At 45.4% G+C, this 19,276-nt stretch overlaps 1 protein-coding gene across 3 annotated transcripts in view; it reads left to right on the top strand.

Annotated features, from left to right (window-relative positions):
- The window catches only part of LOC112215683 (CYFIP-related Rac1 interactor B), a 66,917-nt gene that overhangs the window by 34,880 nt on the left and 12,761 nt on the right, over positions 1-19,276 (top strand). For 2 of the 3 annotated variants that reach the window (XM_024374924.2, XM_024374923.2), the window contains exons 3-5: positions 9,872-9,954; positions 10,313-10,434; positions 10,684-10,789. In XM_024374924.2, coding sequence (XP_024230692.1) covers positions 9,882-9,954; positions 10,313-10,434; positions 10,684-10,789 — 301 coding nt within the window. In that variant the 5' untranslated portion in view covers positions 9,872-9,881. Of the gene's footprint in view, positions 1-7,007; positions 7,118-9,871; positions 9,955-10,312; positions 10,435-10,683; positions 10,790-19,276 lie in introns of all 3 variants that reach the window. The other variant, XM_042299166.1, reaches the window with a different exon arrangement.

Raw genomic sequence — 19,276 nt, 5'->3', positions numbered from 1 at the left:
ACAGCATCGTGAGGAAGGCGCAGCAGCGCCTCTTCAACCTCAGGAGGCTGAAGAAATTCGGCTTGTCACCAAAAGCACTCACAAACTTCTACAGATGCACAATCGAGAGCATCCTGGCGGGCTGTATCACCGCCTGGTATGGCAACTGCACCGCCCTCAACCGTAAGGCTCTCCAGAGGGTAGTGAGGTCTGCACAACGCATCACCGGGGGCAAACTACCTGCCCTCCAGGACACCTACACCACCCGATGCTACAGGAAGGCCATAAAGATCATCAAGGACATCAACCACCCGAGCCACTGCCTGTTCACCCCGCTGCCATCCAGAAGGCGAGGTCAGTACAGGTGCATCAAAGCTGGGACCGAGAGACTGAAAAACAGCTTCTATCTCAAGGCCATCAGACTGTTAAACAGCCACCACTAACATTGAGTGGCTACTGCCAACACACTGTCAATGACACTGACTCTACTCCAGCCACTTTAATCATGGGAAATGATGTAAATATATCACTAGCCACTTTAAACAATGCTACCTTATATAATGTTACTTACCCTACATTGTTCATCTCATATGCATACGTTGATACTGTACTCTATATCATCGACTGCATCCTTATGTAATACATGTATCACTAGCCACTTTAACTATGCCACTTGGTTTACATACTTATCTCATATGTATATACTGTACTCAATATCATCTACTGTATCTTGCCTATGCTGCTCTGTACCATCACTCATTCATATATCCTTATGTACATATTCTTTATCCCCTTACACTGTGTATGACAGTAGTTTTTTTTGGAATTGTTAGTTAGATTACTTGCTCGTTATTACTGCATTGTCGGAACTAGAAGCACAAGCATTTCGCTACACTCGCATTAACATCTGCTAACCATGTGTATGTGACAAATAAAATTTGATTTGATTTGAGACTCTAAATTGAGCTCAGGTGCATCCTGTTTCCATTATTCATCCTTGAGATCCTTACCTGTGATAAATTCAATTGATTGGACATGATTTGAAGAGGCACACACATGTCCATCATTTTCCACAGTTGACAGTGCATGTCACAGCAAAAACCAGCTTGGAGTTGGCCAAACGTTACCTAAAGACTCTCAGACCATGAGAAACCAGATTATCTCTCTGGTCTGATGAAATCAAGATTGCCTAAATGCCAAGTGTCACATCTGAGGAAACCTGGCACCATCCCTACGGTGAAGCATGGTGGTGGCAGCATCATGCTGTGGGGATGTTTTTCAGCGGCAGGGACTGGGAGACTAGTCAGGATCAAGGGAAAGGTGAACAGAACAAAGTACAGAGAAATCCTTGATGAAAACCCGCTTCAGAGCGATCAGGACCTCAGACTGGGGTGAAGGTTTAACTTCCAATAGGACAACAACCCTAAGCACACAGTCAAGACAACGCAGGAGGGGCTTCGGGAAAAGTCTCTGAATGTCCTTGAGTGGTCCAGCCAGAGGCCGGACTTGAACCTGAGAGACTATCTCTGGAGAGACCTGAAAATAGCTGTGCTCCGAAGCTCCCCATCCAACCTGACAAGAGCTTGAGAGGATCTGCAGTGAAGAATGGGAGAAACTCCTCAAATAACAGCTGTGCCAAGCTTGTAGCGTCACACCCAAGAAGACTCAAGGCTGTAATTGCTGCCAAAGGTGCCTCAACAAAGTACTGAGTAAAGGATCTGAGTACTTTTGTAAATGTGGTGTTTCAGTTTTGTACTTTTAATAAATGAGCAAAAATGTAAAAAAACAACAACCGGTTTTTGCTTTGTCATTATGGAGTTTTGTCTGTAGGTTGAAGAGGAAAAAAACGGGGATGGCTGGTCATCACTGCTGTAGTAAGAGTGGATCCTCACGCTGCTGCAGAGAGAGAGAATAGTGTAGTAGTGGGATGTCAGTACTATAATCCCTCTGCAGCAATGAGCTGTTTTTATAGGACATCGCAGCAGACACAGAGCCTCAAGTCCAGCAGTGTTCTGGGGCGTTTCCTTGGAGGGGGTACGGAGGTGTGTGTCTGTGACTCCAGGAATGCCATCCTGGGGGGGTCACCATGTTCAATGGGCGTGGCACTGAATATTAGGATCTTCAGGGCTGACACCGAGATCTCCTCACTCATGTTGTTATTGTTATTCCTCCACTGTTTCATTCTCCTAGGCTGTGTAAGTCCGCTCTCAAATAAAAAATAAAAAAGTATATATTTTTTATACAGGAATATTGTCAGTATAAATATTTTAGTTGTCATTTAGTTTTTATTTTATTTCAGAACATGACAGAAATTTGGCAAAAACCAAGTTGCATTTTGCTCAGAGAAATTATTCACTTAGTGCTGGAAGTTGGAAAAAACATTCCTTCACTGCCTGTTCACCAGATCCCTCGCTCCCCTCCTAATCCGCAGTTTTTTGGCGCAGGACCTCATCTGTATTAATATATTCATGTGCTTTCAAGTCTTACCACCACTGTACCATCTCTCTCCAAGCTCGCCTCTGATAGGCTGGTTGCTTGATTTCAATGGCACCAGCTTTTTTTGAGTCCATGGATACAGCGCATGGTGGGGCAGTGTGGCTTAGCCAATTGGATAGCGTTGTTGGGCTCGCGGTTGTAAAGCAGGGCACCCTGGCCCTAGACGAACCCCCCCCGACCCCCACTGGGGTCCAATACAAAAACAACCACACCCTATCCGCTGGGCCGGGACTCCCACTGACATATCAGAACCTCCAATACCAATGAATGGGCGCAAAACCACCCCCTTCCTGTCTCTTCTCTTGCATTCCTCTACTCTCAGCACTGCACTGATTGTTCTACACCTCTTCATCTCACATGATTTAGAGCAATGGATCATTACCACAAATCATTTACCAACAGCGATGAGACAGCCTACCGAGAGGAGGTGAGGGCACTCGGAGTGTGGTGTCAGGAAAACAACCTCTCACTCAACATCAACAAAACAAAAGAGATAATCGTGGACTTCAGGAAACAGCAGAGGGAGCACCCCCCTGTCCACATCGACGGGACAGCAGTGGAGAAGGTGGACGATTTTTTAAAAGTTCCTTGGCGTACACTTCACGGACGAACTGAAATGGTCCACCTACACAGACAGTGTGGTGAAGAAGGCGCAATAGTATAGTGCCTCTTCAACCTCGGGAGGCTGAAGAAATTGGGCTTGTCACCTAAAACCCTCACAAACTTCAACAGATGCACAATTGAGAGAATCCTGTCGGGCTGTATGACTGCCAGGTACGGCAACTGCACAGCCCACAACTGCAAGGCTCGCCAGAGGGTGGTGCGGTCTGCACAGCGCATTACCGGGGACAAACTACCTGCCCTCAAGGACACCTACAGCACCCGATGTCGCAGGAAGGCCAAAAAGATCATCAAGGACAACAACCACCCGAGCCGCTGCCTGTTCACCCCGCTACCATCCAGAAGGCGAGGTCAGTACAGGTGCATCAAAGCTGGGACCAAGAGACTGAAAAACAGCTTCTATCTCAAGGCCATCAGACTGTTAAACAGCCATCACTAACACAGAGAGGCCTACATACAGACTTGAAATCATTGGCCACTTTAATAAATGGATCACTAGTCACTAATAATGTTTACATATCTACTCATCTCATCTGTATATACTGCATTCTATTACCATCTACTGCATTTTGCCAATGCCGTTCGGTCATCGCTCATCCATACATTTATATGTACATATTCTTATTCCATCCCTTTACCTAGATTTGTGTGTATTACGTAGTAGTTGTGGAATTGTTAGATTCCTTGTTAGATATTTCTGCACTGTCGGACTAGAAGCACAAGCATTTCGCTACACTCAAATTAACATCTGCTAACTATGTGTATGTGACCAATAAAATTTGATTTGATTTGAAAACCATTTCCCATTTGTCACTGGCACATACACTTTGGCTCAAAATAAAAAAACATTTGCAATATATGAGAAAAAGTTTGATATATATAGCTTTTTTTAGTTATCATTAATAGGTTTAGCTTTTAATTTGGTTTGAATGAGAACCTGGGGGTCTGTAATTCAACCATTCACCAAAATGATTTCTGCTGGCGCGGCAAAAAGCGAAAGAAAGAAAGCCTGTCCTCATTTCATCTCTCATTAGGTTTTCCATAAGCTGGAGGATCTTCTCTTGGACTTTGAAATGCGGAGCCGAAGCTACCGCAAATCCCCGTCCTTAAAATGACCTCAATGTAGACTGAGCGAGAGCGAGGGAGCTGTGTTTAACTCTCTGAGCCTGGTAGTGGCACCATGCCTCATACTACTCAGCTCAGTCACTCAGCCTCTCTGAGAGGGGGCAGTAGAGGACCAGGGGAGAGGCATTGGGAAGGCCTAGTCATTCAACAACATGGTGATGTGACTTCACCCCTTCCCCTCCTTCTGGGGATAATCAACGAGGTGATTCCTCCCTTGTCTTCCCCTCAACAGTACCGAGCCGCTCCAGGAAGACTCTCATTGCTCCTGATGACCAGACGTTTTCTCTCTCCGAGGCTGAAGTGGGGAAACTCTCTAAAGAGTGAATACCAGTGGATATTTCCAAACGGTCTCTGTAGTCCCCACCTGCTTTAAGGAGACCGCCATCGTCCCAGTGCCCAAGAAAAACAAGGGGACATGCCCAAATGACTATCGCCCCGTTGCACTCACCTCGGTCATCATGAAATTATTTGAGAGGCTGGTCATGGCCCACACTGGACCCACTCCAATTAGCCTACCGCTCCAACAGATCCACGGAAGATGCCATTTCCATCGCTATTCACATGGCCGTAACACATTTGGACAAGAAGAACACCTACGTGAGAATGCTGTTCATTGACTACAGTTCAGCATTGAGGTACATGAGGTCTGATACCAACAGGCTCAGAGACCGTTTCTATCTCCAAGCCATCAGATTGCTGAACACTTAAACTGTACTGACCACCTGCTCTGATTCTCCTCACCTTAGCACAGATCACAACCGCTGCTACCAGATTCTTATTGTACTGCTCAATTTATACATTTGCCCATCACCCCGCCCCCCCTTCCCCAATGCACGTGTAACTATTGGACTATAAATTATGCATTCCTGTATTACACTCATGCTAAAATGTTTATTCTGTTCTACTGTCATTTACTTTCTTTGTATTCTTATTTTTTTTACTATTTCTTATTGTTGCCGCATTGTCGAGAAGTAACCTGCAAGTAAGCATTTCGTTGGACGATGTGCACCATGCATATCCCGTACATACAACTAATAAGACTTGAAACGATGCCTCTGTTCTGTTCCCTTCCAACGCTGTCATCTCTCCCGTCTTTCCGCTATGTGGCTACCTCTTGTATAAGGTAGTAGGAAGGTAGCCAGTGAGGTGTAGCAGCATCATTCAGGTCACATTAACGGAGAGTGTTATGAAAGAGCCAGGCGTGGCAGGTGGCAGGTGGGTGTGCCCCAGGTGGGCAGTGGGTAACATGGAAACCGGTTCAGCGAGTGCAGGGAGAGGGAGAGATCATTAATGAAAGTTGCAGGGGGTACTAGTGTACAGGCGAAGACAAATGTGTCCTCGATGCCTCCTTCAAATGATTGTAAAGACTTGTTGTTAAAAGGATAATACTTATATTTATTCATCATGAGTTATTCAACCACAAGGACTGAAAAATGTAGTGACTAGCCTATAACTTTATCTTGTCTCTAGTCATCACTTGTCAATAACCTTGCTTCTGCTCTCATTCATAATCACAATCAACTTGTCACTGAGCTTCACTCTGTCACTAAGCTTTACCTAGACTTTAACCTTAATCAGCTTACTTGGGTTTACCAGCACTCACTCAGCCACTGAGTTTGTTTTAACCTGCCACCAGTAATCAGAGTATTCACCCTGTCACCAAGGTTGAATCTCTCAGCCATCTCCACCTTGTCACAAGGTGTCGCCAGTCTAGCTCAGTGTCACGACTAGCCAGCAACAGCACTTAAATGCCCAAGAAAATGTACCTTCAGGGACAATAAAGTTTTTCTCATCTCATCTTCACTCTACCCCAGATCCAATGCCATTTGAACTTTGTCTCTCAGTACAGTACAAACCCAACAGGCCTCTGTGCTTTCTAGTTGTGGAGAGAAGGTGTTGTCTTGCCAGGCTGTCACTCCTGATTTACATAACACACAACTCCAGACAGGGAGTCAGAAGGACCTATATCCCACTGGCTGCCTGGCGCGTGGCTCTCTGCTGATCATAGATCAGCACTCCTGCACGGAGATGCTTTCTAAATATCGCCAATAGACTACAGTCATAAAAGGAGCAGACCAAATACCTTAGGGGCAATCATAGACTTCTTTAGCTCCTGAGTCTGGGCAGTGTGAATGCTTCAGTTTGTCCGATTCTGCAGAACTGTACATGCTTGTCTGGTCCATATTTTCCATATTTATTCTATTTCCTCAACATGGCTTTCTAGGGAATGACTCAGTGCTGTGACAGACAGTCTAAGTGCACCTCGGGACTGGAAAGTTTTGTGTTGTACAGTAGCGCATACAGAATGTGTGTTCCTGTACCATACTCTAATTCTGCCCTAAATATGAGTCATTGGCTAGGGATTATTAGTATTAGGAACATCCATAAGGTGTGTGTGTGTGTACACAAAACATGGAAGCCTCTTACCCGACAGTGTGTACAGCAGGGGTTCGCTCTCCCAGAACTCTACAACAGTTGTTTCCCTCTGCTCGGTTTGGGGGTTGGTTTTAACTGTGGTTTTTCCAGGTACTGGGTGAATCTGTGTGCCTCATATTGACACTAGTGAGAGGGGCTGGGGAAGGATAGTGGGCTTAGTTCTCACACTACTCCTTCTGAGGTGAGATTATCTCCCCTCCCAACACACCCCTCTGCTTCTCGGAATCAACTGCCTCGCTTCCAGGAAATCTGACTGGTTGCAAACAACCAGAGATTGAAATTCCATTTTTTTGTTCACTTGGCATTCACAAACAGAACAATATATTACATTTTTACCCTTATTTTACCAGGTTAGTTGACTGAGAACACATTCACATTTACTGCAACGGCCTGGGGAATAGCTACAGGAGAGAGGAGGGGGGATGAATGAGCAAATTGCAAGCTGACCAAGAACACTAAGGTAACCTGCCTAAATGACTACCGACCCGAAGCACTCACGTCTGTAGTCATGAAATGCTTTGAAAGGCTGGTCATGGCTCACATCCAACACCATTATCCCAGAAACCCTACACCCACTCCAATTTGCATACTGCACCAACATATCCACAGATGATGCAATCTCTATTGCACTCCACACTGCCCTTTCACACCTGGACAAAAGGAACACCTATGTGAAATTGCTATTCATTGACTACAGCTCAGCGTTCAACACAATAGTGCCCTCAATGCTCATCAATAAGCTAAGGACCCTGGGTCTGAACACCTCCCTTTGCAACTGAATCCTGGACTTCAGGTGGTAAGAAAAGGTAACACATCCGCCACGCTGATCCTCAACCCGGGTGCCCCTCAGGGGTGCGTGCTCAGTCTTCTCCTGTACTCCCTGTTCACTCATGACTGTACGGCCAGGCACACCATCATTAAAGTTGATAATGACACAACAGTGGTAGGCTTGATCATCAACAACAATGAGAATGCTGTTCATTGACCACAGCTCAGCGTTCAACACCATAGTACTCAAAGCGCATCACTAAGCTAAGGCCCCTGGGACTCAACACCTCCTTCTGCAACTGGATCCTGGACTTCCTGACGAGCCGCTCCTAGGTGGTAAGGTTAGGTAACAACACATCCGCCACGCTGATCCTCAACACGGGGGCCCCTCAGGGGTGCATGCTCAGTCCCCTCCTGTACTCCCTGTTCACTCATGACTGCCAGGCACGACTCCAACACCATCATTAAGTTTGCTAATGACACAACAGGGGTAGGCCTGATCATCGACAACGATGAGACGGCCTATAGGGAGGAGGTCAGAGACCTGACCGTGTGGTGCCAGGACAACAGCCTCTCTCTCAATGTGATCAAGACAAATGAGATGATTGTGGACTACAGGATAAGGAGGACCGAGCACGCCCCCTTTCTCATCAACGGGGCTGTAGTGGAGCAGGTTGAGAGCTTCAAGTTCCTTGGCATCCACATCACCAACAAACTAACATGGTCCAAGCACACCAAGACAGTTGTGAAGAGGGCACGACAAATGTATTCCCCCTCAGGATACTGAAAAGATTTGGCATGGGTCCTCAGATCCTCAAAAGGTTCTACAGCTGCACCATCGAGAGCATCCTGACAGGTTGCATCACAGCCTGGTATGGCAACTGCTCGACCTCCGACTGCAAGGGCCCAGTACATCACCGGGGCCAAGCTTCCTGCCATCCAGGACCTCTATACCAGGTGGTGTCTGAGGAAGGCCCTAAAAATGGTCAAATACTCCAGCCACACTAGTCATAGACTGTTCTCTCTGCTACCACACAGCAAGTGGTACCAGAGCACCAAGTGGTCAAATAAAAATGGTCAAATACTCCAGCCACACTAGTCATAGACTGTTCTCTCTGCTACCACACAGCAAGCGGTACCAGAGCACCAAGTCCAAGAGGCTTCTTTCACATAGGTGTTCCACTAGGTCCAAGAGGCTTCTAAACAGCTTCTACCCCAAAGCCATAAGACTCCTGAACAGCTAATCAAATGACTACCAAGACTATTTGCATTGCCCCCCCCCCCACGCTGCTGATTCTCTGTTACTATCTATGCATAGTCACTTTAATAACTCTACCTACATGTACATATTACCTAGACACCGGTGCCCCCGCACATTGACTCTATACCGGTACCCCCTGTATATTGCCCCGCTATTGTTATTTACTGCTGCTCTTTAATTATTTGTTATTCTTATCTCTTACTTTTTTGGGGGGTATTTTCTTAAAACTGCATGGTTGGTTAAGGGCTTGTAAGTAAGCATTTCACTGTAAGGTCTATTGTATTCAGCACATGTGATAAATACAATTTGATTAGGTGACCGTGAGAGGGCCAGATTGGGAATTTAGCTAGGACCCCAGGGTTAACACCCCTACTCTTACACTAAGTGCCATGGGGTCTTTAGTGACCACAGAGAGTCAGGACACCTGTTTTAACATCCCATCCGAAAGACGGCACACTACACAGGGCAATGTCCCCAATCACTGCCCTGGAGCATTGGGATATTTTTTATTTTTATGACCAGAGGAAAGAGTGCCACCTACTGGCCCTCCAACACCACTTCCAGCAGCATATGATCTCCCATCTAGAGACCGACCAGGACCAACCCTGCTTAGCTTCAGAAGCAAGCCAGCAGTGGGATATTCTGCTGGCATACCACAATGGCTCACTTTTGCGCTGGGAATCAGATCGAGTCATTTGCTATAGTGAGGACAGTCATTGGTCAGGATCTGAACTCTGAACCCCGTTAGGTTCACATCTGAATTTATCCATGTGCATGTACAGGGTATGTGTGACATAACAAAAAAGCGAATTTAACAGACCAGTTTGCATATAACGGCTGTTAGTAAACGCTAGATGTAAATGCGTATCTGCAGGGAATTGAGTAAAGCGGAGAAGTCACACTCAGTTGGACTTGGTCTCCGAGGCAGAGTGATTCCTGTAAATGTTCCTCTATTTTAGGAGAGGTGGGCTTTTTGGGGACATCTGGTGGGCCAGCGCTCGGTACAGGAAAACCACACAGTGTCTCAGAGGGCCCATCGGGGCACATAGGAGGAACCAGGGCTGCCAGCCCCCTCAATACCACAACACTTGCTACTTCCCACTACTAACAAACCCATATATTTTGTGTACTTGCGTCCACTCATGTTAAACCATATTGTTGTGTTTTCTCCTTTTGTCTCAACAGGTATCGTAACATGGGGAACCTGCTAAAAGTCCTGACTTGCACAGATCTGGAACAGGAGCCCAATTTTTTCCTTGATTTTGAAAGTATGTTTTTGCGGGGGAGGGCTTATTTATTACAATCCCTATCTACACACGTGAACTTCCAATCATACTTATTTTAGCCGTCCCCCTTCTTACCTCTCCTCACCCACAGAGGCTACAGAACCTAATCTCTTTCCCATTTGCATCATCAGCTCTTCTCTTAGCTATGCTGTTATGGTAGGATTGGATGTTCCGAACATGATATTACATTAGAAACTACCTTCCACAACACTGAATTTCTGCATTGCAATAACAATTAGGATTTAGCCTAGCCTACTCGCCTAGAACCTCTTCACTTATATCTGTAGACTCCCTACCAGACATAGAAATACCCACTTGATTGTCTTCCTGTGTCCACTAGATGCCCAGCCCACAGAAGCAGAACGAGAAGTGTGGGAGAAGGTGGACCTGGTACTGAAGGATGCTAGGGGAATCCTGGACGAACTGCAAGCATACAAGGGAGCGGGTCAAGAGATCAGAGAGGTAAAATACTAAAAGCATCACCAAACCTTCATTCATACAAGGGAGTGGGCCATGAGTCTCAGAGTAGGAATGCTAATCTAGGATCAGATCCTACCCATGTCCATGTAATTGTTGTCATTGTGATCTAAAAGGCCAAACTGATCCTAAATCGGCAGTCCTACTCTGAGACGCTACTAACTAGATCAACTACTAACTCAGGATTAACTAACTTCAGACTTTATTCAACATTTTGTCTTTCCTGTCCCCCAGGCAATCCAGAACCCCAACGACGAGGCGTTACAGAAGGTAGCGTGGGTGGCCGTGGTCCCCCTGGTGGGGAAACTCAAGAAGTTCTACCAGTTCTCCCAGAGATTAGGTACGTACCTGGGGCCTGATTTTAGGATCAGTTTCTCCTTATAAGATCACAATTAATAAAGATGACATGGACAGGGCGACCTGGTCCTAGATCAGCACTCCTAGACGCTTGATGCCCTGTTCTGAGCCTCAGGTTAGATATGTAGCCCTACAGAACAACACCCACACCTGCCTGAGACTAGTGACGTGTCCTTCAGAGCTTTGTGTAAAAGGTCAGATACACGCCTGCACTAGAGGTTCACTAGCTACAGCTTCTCTAGTGGTTATATGTAAGATACACACACTCCTCTCATGACCTTAACCCCCTGTATGCGCAATCACATCAGCGATATCAGCTGCTGAACTGCAGAAATTAACATGCATAACCACACACACACAAACATGCACAGTGCACACACTCCTAGTCATCATCAACGGGATGCTTGCTTGCATTGCTAGATGTGATACCCACCCCCTCCCAGAGCTGAGGACTCCTCATTACCATGGAAAGGAATGTAAGATTGCGCCTGAGAAGGCAGACGTTTTTACGAGCCCCCAGCCGATTGTGTTTTTTTGTTTGTTTATTAGCGTTGTTTGTAACTTATTTTTTTACTTATTTTGTACATAATGTTGCCGCTACCGTCTCTTATGTTCGATAAGAACTTCTTAACACACAGGACTGTGATTACTCACTACGGACTAGCAGAATCCTTTCTTTCATGACTCTGACGAGCCCAACGCGAAGGATATACTGCTTCCTCGGGAACAGGCCCCGATCCCCGTGATCTGCGTGAAGAGAAGGTGGAGAAAGAGGGGCCGAAGGTCAGGCTGCCTTCTGAGAATTCGTAGGCGATCGAATAAACCCCCATTTCCCTCCATTTGTTTGCTAGCAAACGTGCAATCTTTGGAGAATAAAATCAACGAGTTAAATGGAAGATTAAACTACCAACAGGACATTAAAAACTGTAACATCTTATGCTTCACGAAGTCGTGGCTGAACGACGACAATATCAACATACAGCTGGCTGGTTATACGATGTACCGGCAGGATAGAACAGCGGCGTATGGTAAGACAAGGGGCGGCGGTCTATGTATTTTGCTCGCCTGAGGTAGAGTATCTCATGATAAGCTGTAGACCACACTACCTACCGAGAGAGTTTATCTGTATTCTTTGTAGCTGTTTACATACGACCATAGTCAGAGGCTGGCACTAAGAAAAGCATTGAATGAGCAAACAAGAAAAAGCTCACCCAGAGGCGGTGCTCCTAGTAGCCGGGGACTTTAATGCAGGGAAACTTACAGTGGGGCAAAAAAGTATTTAGTCAGCCACCAATTGTGCAAGTTCTCCCACTTAAAAAGATGAGAGGCCTGCAATTTTCATCATAGGTACACTTCAACTATGACAGACAATGAGAGAAAAAATTCCAGAAAATCACATTGTAGGATTTTTAATGAATTTAATTTGCAAATTATGGTGGAAAATAAGTATTTGGTCAATAACAAAATTTTATCTCAATACTTTGTTATATAACCTTTGTTGGCAATGACAGAGGTCAAACGTTTTCTGTAAGTCTTCACAAGGTTTTCACACACTGTTGCTGGTCTTTTGGCCCATTCCTCCATGCAGATGTCCTCTAGAGCAGTGATGTTTTGGGGCTGTTGCTGGGCAACACAGACTTTCAACTCCCTCCAAAGATTTTCTATGGGGTTGAGATCTGGAGACTGGCTAGGCCACTCCAGGACCTTGAAATGCTTCTTACGAAGCCACTCCTTCGTTGCCCGGGTGGTGTGTTTGGGATCATTGTCATGCTGAAAGACCCAGCCACATTTAATCTTCAATGCCCTTGCTGATGGAAGGAGGTTTTCACTCAAAATCTCACGATACATGGCCCCATTCATTCTTTCCTTTACACGGATCAGTCGTCCTGGTCCCTTTGCAGAAAAACAGCCCCAAAGCATGATGTTTCCACCCCCATGCTTCACAGTAGGTATGGTGTTCTTTGGATGCAACTCAGCATTCTTTGTCCTCCAAACACGATGAGTTGAGTTTTTGAGTTGAAACTTCAGACGGGCCTGGACATGTACTGGCTTAAGCAGGGGGACACATCTGGCACTGCAGGATTTGAGTCCCTGTTGGGTGTAGTGTGTTACTGATGGTAAGCTTTGTTACTTTGGTCCCAGCTCTCTGCAGGTCATTCACTAGGTCCCCCCGTGTGGTTCTGGGATTTTTGCTCACCGTTCTTGTGATCATTTTGACCCCACGGGGTGAGATCTTGCGTGGAGCCCCAGATCGAGGGAGATTATCAGTGGACTTGTATGTCTTCCATTTCCTAATAATTGCTCCCACAGTTGATTTCTTCAAACCAAGCTGCTTACCTATTGCAGATTCAGTCTTCCCAGCCTGGTGCAGGTCTACAATTTTGTTTCTGGTGTCCTTTGACAGCTCTTTGGTCTTGGCCATAGTGGAGTTTGGAGTGTGACTGTTTGAGGTTGTGGACAGGTGTCTTTTATACTGATAACAAGTTCAAACAGGTGCCATTAATACAGGTAATGAGTGGAGGACCGAGGAGCCTCTTAAAGAAGTTGTTACAGGTCTGTGAGAGCCAGAAATCTTGCTTGTTTGTAGGTGACCAAATACTTATTTTCCACCATAATTTGCAAATAAATTCATAAAAAATCCTACAATGCAAATTTCTGGATTTTTTTTTCATTTTGTCTGTCATAGTTGAAGTGTACCTATGATGAAAATTACAGGCCTCTCTCATCTTTTTAAGTGGGAGAACTTGCACAATTGGTGGCTGACTAAATACTTTTTTGCCCCACTGTAAATCCGTTTTACCAAATTTCTATCAGTATGTTAAATGTGCAACCAGAAGAAAAAGAACTCTGGCCCACCTTTACTCCACACACAGAGACGCGTACAAAGCTCTCCCTCACCCTCCATTTGGCAAAAGCTAAAGCAGGAAGCACCAGTGACTAGATCAATAAAGAAGTGGTCACAGGAAGCAGATGCTAAGCTACAGGACTGTTTTGCTAGCACAGACTGGAATATGTTCCCGGGATTCCTCCGATGGCATTGAGGAGTACACCAAATCGGTCATATGCTTCATCAATAAGTCCATCGATGACATCATCCCCACAGAGACCGTACGTACATACCCCAACCAGAAGCCATGGATTACAGGCAGCATCCGCACTGAGCTAAAGGCTAGGGCTTATAAGAAATCCCTCTATGTCCTCCGACGAACCATCAAACACGCAAAGCATCAATACAGGACTAAGATCGAATCGTATTACATCGGCTCTGACGCTCGTCGGATGTGGCAGGAGTTTGCAAACCATTACAGACTACAAAGGGAAGCACAGCCGAGAGCTGCCCTGTGACACGAGCCAACATCTCCCTGTCTGAGTCTGTGTAATACCAACATTGAAGCAGACCACCATAGTCCCTGTGCCCAAGAGCATTAAAGTAACCTGCCTAAATGACTACTGACCCGTAGCACTCACATCTGTAGCCATGAAATGCTTTGAAAGGCTGGTCATGGCTCACATCAACACCATCATCCCAGAAACCCTAGACCCACTCCAATTTGCATACCACCCCAAAAGATCCATAGATGATAGAATCTCTATTGCACTCCACACTGCCCTTTCCCACAAAAGGAACACCTATGTGAGATTGCTATTCATTGACTACAGCTCAGCGTTCAACACAATAGTGCCCTCAATGCTCATCAATAAGCTAAGGACCCTGGGACTGAACATCTCCCTTTGCAACTGAATCCTGGACTTCAGGTGGTAAGAAAAGGTAACACATCTGCCACGCTGATCCTCAACCCGGGTGCCCCTCAGGGGTGCGTGCTCAGTCTTCTCCTGTACTCCCTGTTTACTCATGACTGTACGGCCACACCATCATTAAAGTTGATAATGACACAACAGTGGTAGGCTTGATCATCAACAACAATGAGACAGCCTATAGGGAGGAGGTTAGAGACCTGGCCATTTGGTGCCAGGACAACAACCTCTCTCTCAACGTGATCAAGACAAAGGAGATGATTGTGGACTACAGTAAAAGGAGGACCGAGCACACCCCCATTCTCATCGGCAGGGCTGCAGTGGAGTAGGTTGACAGCTTCAAGTTCCTTGCTGTCCACATCACCAACAAACTAACATGGTCCAAGCACACCAAGACAGTCGTGAAGAGGGCACGACAAAATCTATTCCCCCTCAGGAGACTGAAAAGATTTGGCATGGGTCCTCAGACGGCAAGGCACTACAGAGGGTAGTGCGAATGGCCCAGTATATGACTGGGGCCAAGCTTCCTGCCATCCAGGACCTCTATACCAGGCGGTGTCAGAGGAAGGCCAGAAAAATTGTCAAAGACTCCAGCTACCCTAATCGTAGACTGTTCTCTCTGCTACCGCACGGCAAGCGATACCAGAGCGCCAAGTCTAGGTCCAAGAGGCTTCTTATCAGCTTCTACCCCCAAGCCATAAGACTCCTGAACGACTAGTCAAATGGCTACCCAGACTATTTGCAGCCCCCCCCCCACCACCTCTTTACACCACTCCTACTCTCTGTTGTTATCGCATGGTCACTTTAATAACTCTACCTACATGTACATAATTTACCAGTGCCCCCATACATTTACTCTGTATTGGTACCACCCCTGTATATAGTCTTGCTATTGTTATTTTACTGCTGCCCTTTAATTACTTGTTACTTATATCTCTTATTCTTATCCCCCAAAAATTTGAACAGCATTGTTGGTTAGGGGCTCGTAAGTAAGCATTTCACTGTAAGGTCTACACGGCGCATATTCAGCGCATGTGACTAATACAATTTGATTTGAGAGAGAGAGAGAGAGGGGATGCTAGCCTAGCCTAGTGCTGTCTGCTTACCGGTGACCAACAGTCTGTCCATTGCTGCTTCGCCGACCTTTACCCCTTAATCACAGTGGCGACTGGCTGTGACTGCAGTCAGTTAATGAACACAGTGGGCAACAGCTCACTAAGGCCATGTTGTGTGTGTGTCTGTGTGTGTGTTATATAATGAAGTAGGTCGTCTCCCCACACATCCGTCCGTCTGCCCCACTGCTCTGACTCCGGGGGCCACCTTTGCCTCAGCTGCCTCCTGCCTGATATAAGAGATGCTCGCCGACCTTTTGCGCAGGCCGGCTCGGCTGCAGACAGACAGAGAGGATGGCTGCTGGCTGAGAGATGGCTTTATCAGACCTCTCTGTGTTATTACCCCCCCAGAAATGTATGTTCCGAACATTAGAAACTACATTCCACAATATTGTAACTGTGTCACTCATCATTCAGGTTTAAGCACTTTAAATAGTGCACGATGTAGCTTTAATTACTCAATAAATGTTAAGCTTCCACCAATAGAAGTGTTCAGGACAGGAGTCCTTTGACGGCAGGGTTGGAGTGAATACTCTGCTCTGCTGTGACCTGAAGGGATCAGACGCGCCCCCAATCCTCCAGACATGGTAGAGTGCATTGATTCAGATACAAGTCCTAAAAGCAGCCCCATCTCAACTTCTGCTGCATCACTAAGGCCATTTTTTACCAGACCTCTCCTCCTCGCTGCAGCAGAAGCAATGCGCTGTCCCAAGCAGATGGGGGGTCATTACAGAATAGCCAACATGCTCAATTTACTGGACTGCACTGCCAGCTCGCAGTCCGCCTCTGCAAAAACATCTGTCTGCGGATCTCTGTCTGTCTGCGGATCTCTGTCTGTCTGTCTGCGGATCTCTGTCTGTCTGCGGATCTCTGTCTGTCTGCGGATCTCTGTCTGTCTGCGGATCTCTGTCTGTCTGCGGATCTCTGTCTGTCTGCGGATCTCCGTGTGTCTATCTTAAGAGAGAATAATTTTGTCTGGTTTATAGCGGTGTGTATTATGTCCTTGTGCTCTACTGTAAGTGGTAAGAGTTGTAAATGGATCAGAGTCATGATTATGTACAGCCAGGTGGAAGGTGGTGTTATTGTGCAACAAGATTACACTGTGTGTGTGTTTGGCTCATCCTGGTTAGTCATTATATTAAATCTGGTTGTCTTAGTGAGTCTAGACTGTGAAGGCTTCTTCACTTTCTGACTGCAGCTACATTTTCCCTCATGGACGGTTTTGCCATTGTTTCTTGGTGCTTTTGTTGGCTATCTTGAGACATGGAAATACAAACGGAAAAGCATTTGGGTGTCTACTGCGTTAGCTCACTCACCTCATTTACAGAAAGGCAATGTTGGGAAATGCACAGCTGGCCAGGATACTAGTGGGGGAGTGATTTTATATTTTCCATTACCTAGCTTGTTACTACAGAACTGTGTGGTTTACCCCATTAAAGTCATGTAAAGTCTTCATATTTACTTACTGTCAAAACAATGGCAGGAAGCCTGGATGAATGGAGCACCGCCCACGTCTCTCATTACAATGAGATAATTAGACTCATGTCTCATCTCCATCTGATTAGGTGATCTTTCCATCCCCTTCCCCAACCCCTAGAGACAGCTCTTCCCTTGACCCCCACCCCACCCCACCCCTAGACTGTCATAGGGCCCTGGGCAGTGGGCACCATCATCACTCAATCGCATGTCCTTGTTTTGTACAGCTACTACCACCAGGGCAAATCTATTTGGCACACATGATGTACTTTACAATCGTTATGTTTTTTTAGCAGATATTGAGCTTATCAATTCAACTCACAAACAATCCACAAATGTATATTTTCTCCCTCCCTCCTCATCTCTGACACCCTCTCCTTGTCCCTGGCTTACAGAAGCAGCAAATTCTAGTTGGCATACATTTGATATCATGATGAACTTCATGATTATTGCATTTATTAGGCCGATATTTAGCTAATCCTTCACAACACACAACAGTCTCTAACACCCTCTCCTTGTCCGTGTCTTAAACAGCCATCACTAGCACATTAGAGGCTGCTGCCTATAGGCATAGACTAGAAATCACTGACCACTTTAAGGGATGGAACACTAGTCACTTTAATAATGTTTACATATCTGGCATTACTCATCTCATTTGTATATACTGTATTATATACTATTCTACGGTATCTTAGTCACTTAATAATGTTTACTTATCTAGCATTACCCATTATTCATCTCATATGTATATACTGTATTCTATACTATTTTATGGTATCTTAGTCACTTAATGTTTACATGTCTGGCATTACTCATCTCATATGTATATACTGTATTCTATACTATTCTACTGTGTCTTAGTCCGTTCCGCTCTGACGCTGGTCCATATGTACAGTTGAAGTCGGAAGTTTACATACACCTTAGCCAAATACATTTAAACTCAGTTTTTCACAATTCCTGACATTTAATCCTAGTAAAAGGTCCCTGTCTTAGGTCAGTTAGGATCACCACTTTTTATTTTAAGAATGTGAAATGTCAGAATAATAGTAGAGAGTGATTTATTTCAGGTTTTTCTTTCTTTCATCACATTCCCATTTGGTCAGAAGTTTACATACACTCAATTAGTATTTGGTAGCATTGTGACCAAGCTTTAACTTCCTGACTGATGTCTTGAGATGTTGCTTCAATATAGCCACATAATGTTCCTGCCTCATGATGCCATCTATTTTGTGAAGTGCACCAGTCCCTCCTGCAGCAAAGCACCCCCACAACATGATGCTGCCACCCCCGTGCTTCACAGTTGGATGGTGTTCTTCAGATTGCAAGCCTCCCCTTTTTCCTCCAAACATAACAATGGTCATTATGGTCAAATAGTTTTATTTTTGTTTCATCAGACCAGAGGACATTTCTCCAAAAAGTACAATCGATGTCCCCATGTGCAGTTGCAAACCGTAGTCTGGCTTTTTTATGGCGGTTTTGGAGCAGTGGCTTCTTCCTTGCTGAGTGGCCTTGCAGGTTATGTCGATATAGGACTCGTTTTACAGTGGATATAGATACTTTTGTACCTGTTTCCTCCAGCATTTTCACAAGGTCCTTTGCTGTTGTTCTGGGATTGATTTGCACTTTTTGCACCAAAGTACATTCATCTCTAGGAAACAGAACGCATCTCCTTCCTGAGTGGTACGACGGCTGCGTGGTCCCATGGTGTTTATACTTGCGTACTATTGTTTGTACAGATGAACGTGGTACCTTCAGGCGTTTGGAAATTGCTCCCAAGGATGAACCAGACTTGTGGAGATCTACAAAAAAAAATCTGAGGTCTTTGCTGATTTATTTTGATTTTCCCATGATGTCAAGCAAAGAGGCACTGAGTTTAAAGGTAGTCCTTGAAATACAACCACAGGTACACCTCCAATTGACTCAAATGATGTCAATTAGCCTATCAGAAGCTTCTAAAGCCACGACATAATTTTCTGGAATTGTCCAAGCTGTTTAAAGGCACAGTCAACTTAGTGTATGTAAACTTCTGACCCCCTGGAATTGTGATACAGTGAAATATAAGTGAAATAATCTGACTGTAAACAATTGTTGTAAAAATGACTTGTGTCATGTACAAAGTAGATGTC

The sequence above is a fragment of the Oncorhynchus tshawytscha genome, linkage group LG16, assembly GCF_018296145.1.
Source record: "Oncorhynchus tshawytscha isolate Ot180627B linkage group LG16, Otsh_v2.0, whole genome shotgun sequence".
In the NCBI taxonomy this organism is placed as follows: domain Eukaryota; kingdom Metazoa; phylum Chordata; class Actinopteri; order Salmoniformes; family Salmonidae; genus Oncorhynchus; species Oncorhynchus tshawytscha.
The sequence above is the reverse complement of the archived record's forward strand: the minus strand, read 5'-3'. Positions and strand labels throughout refer to the sequence as shown.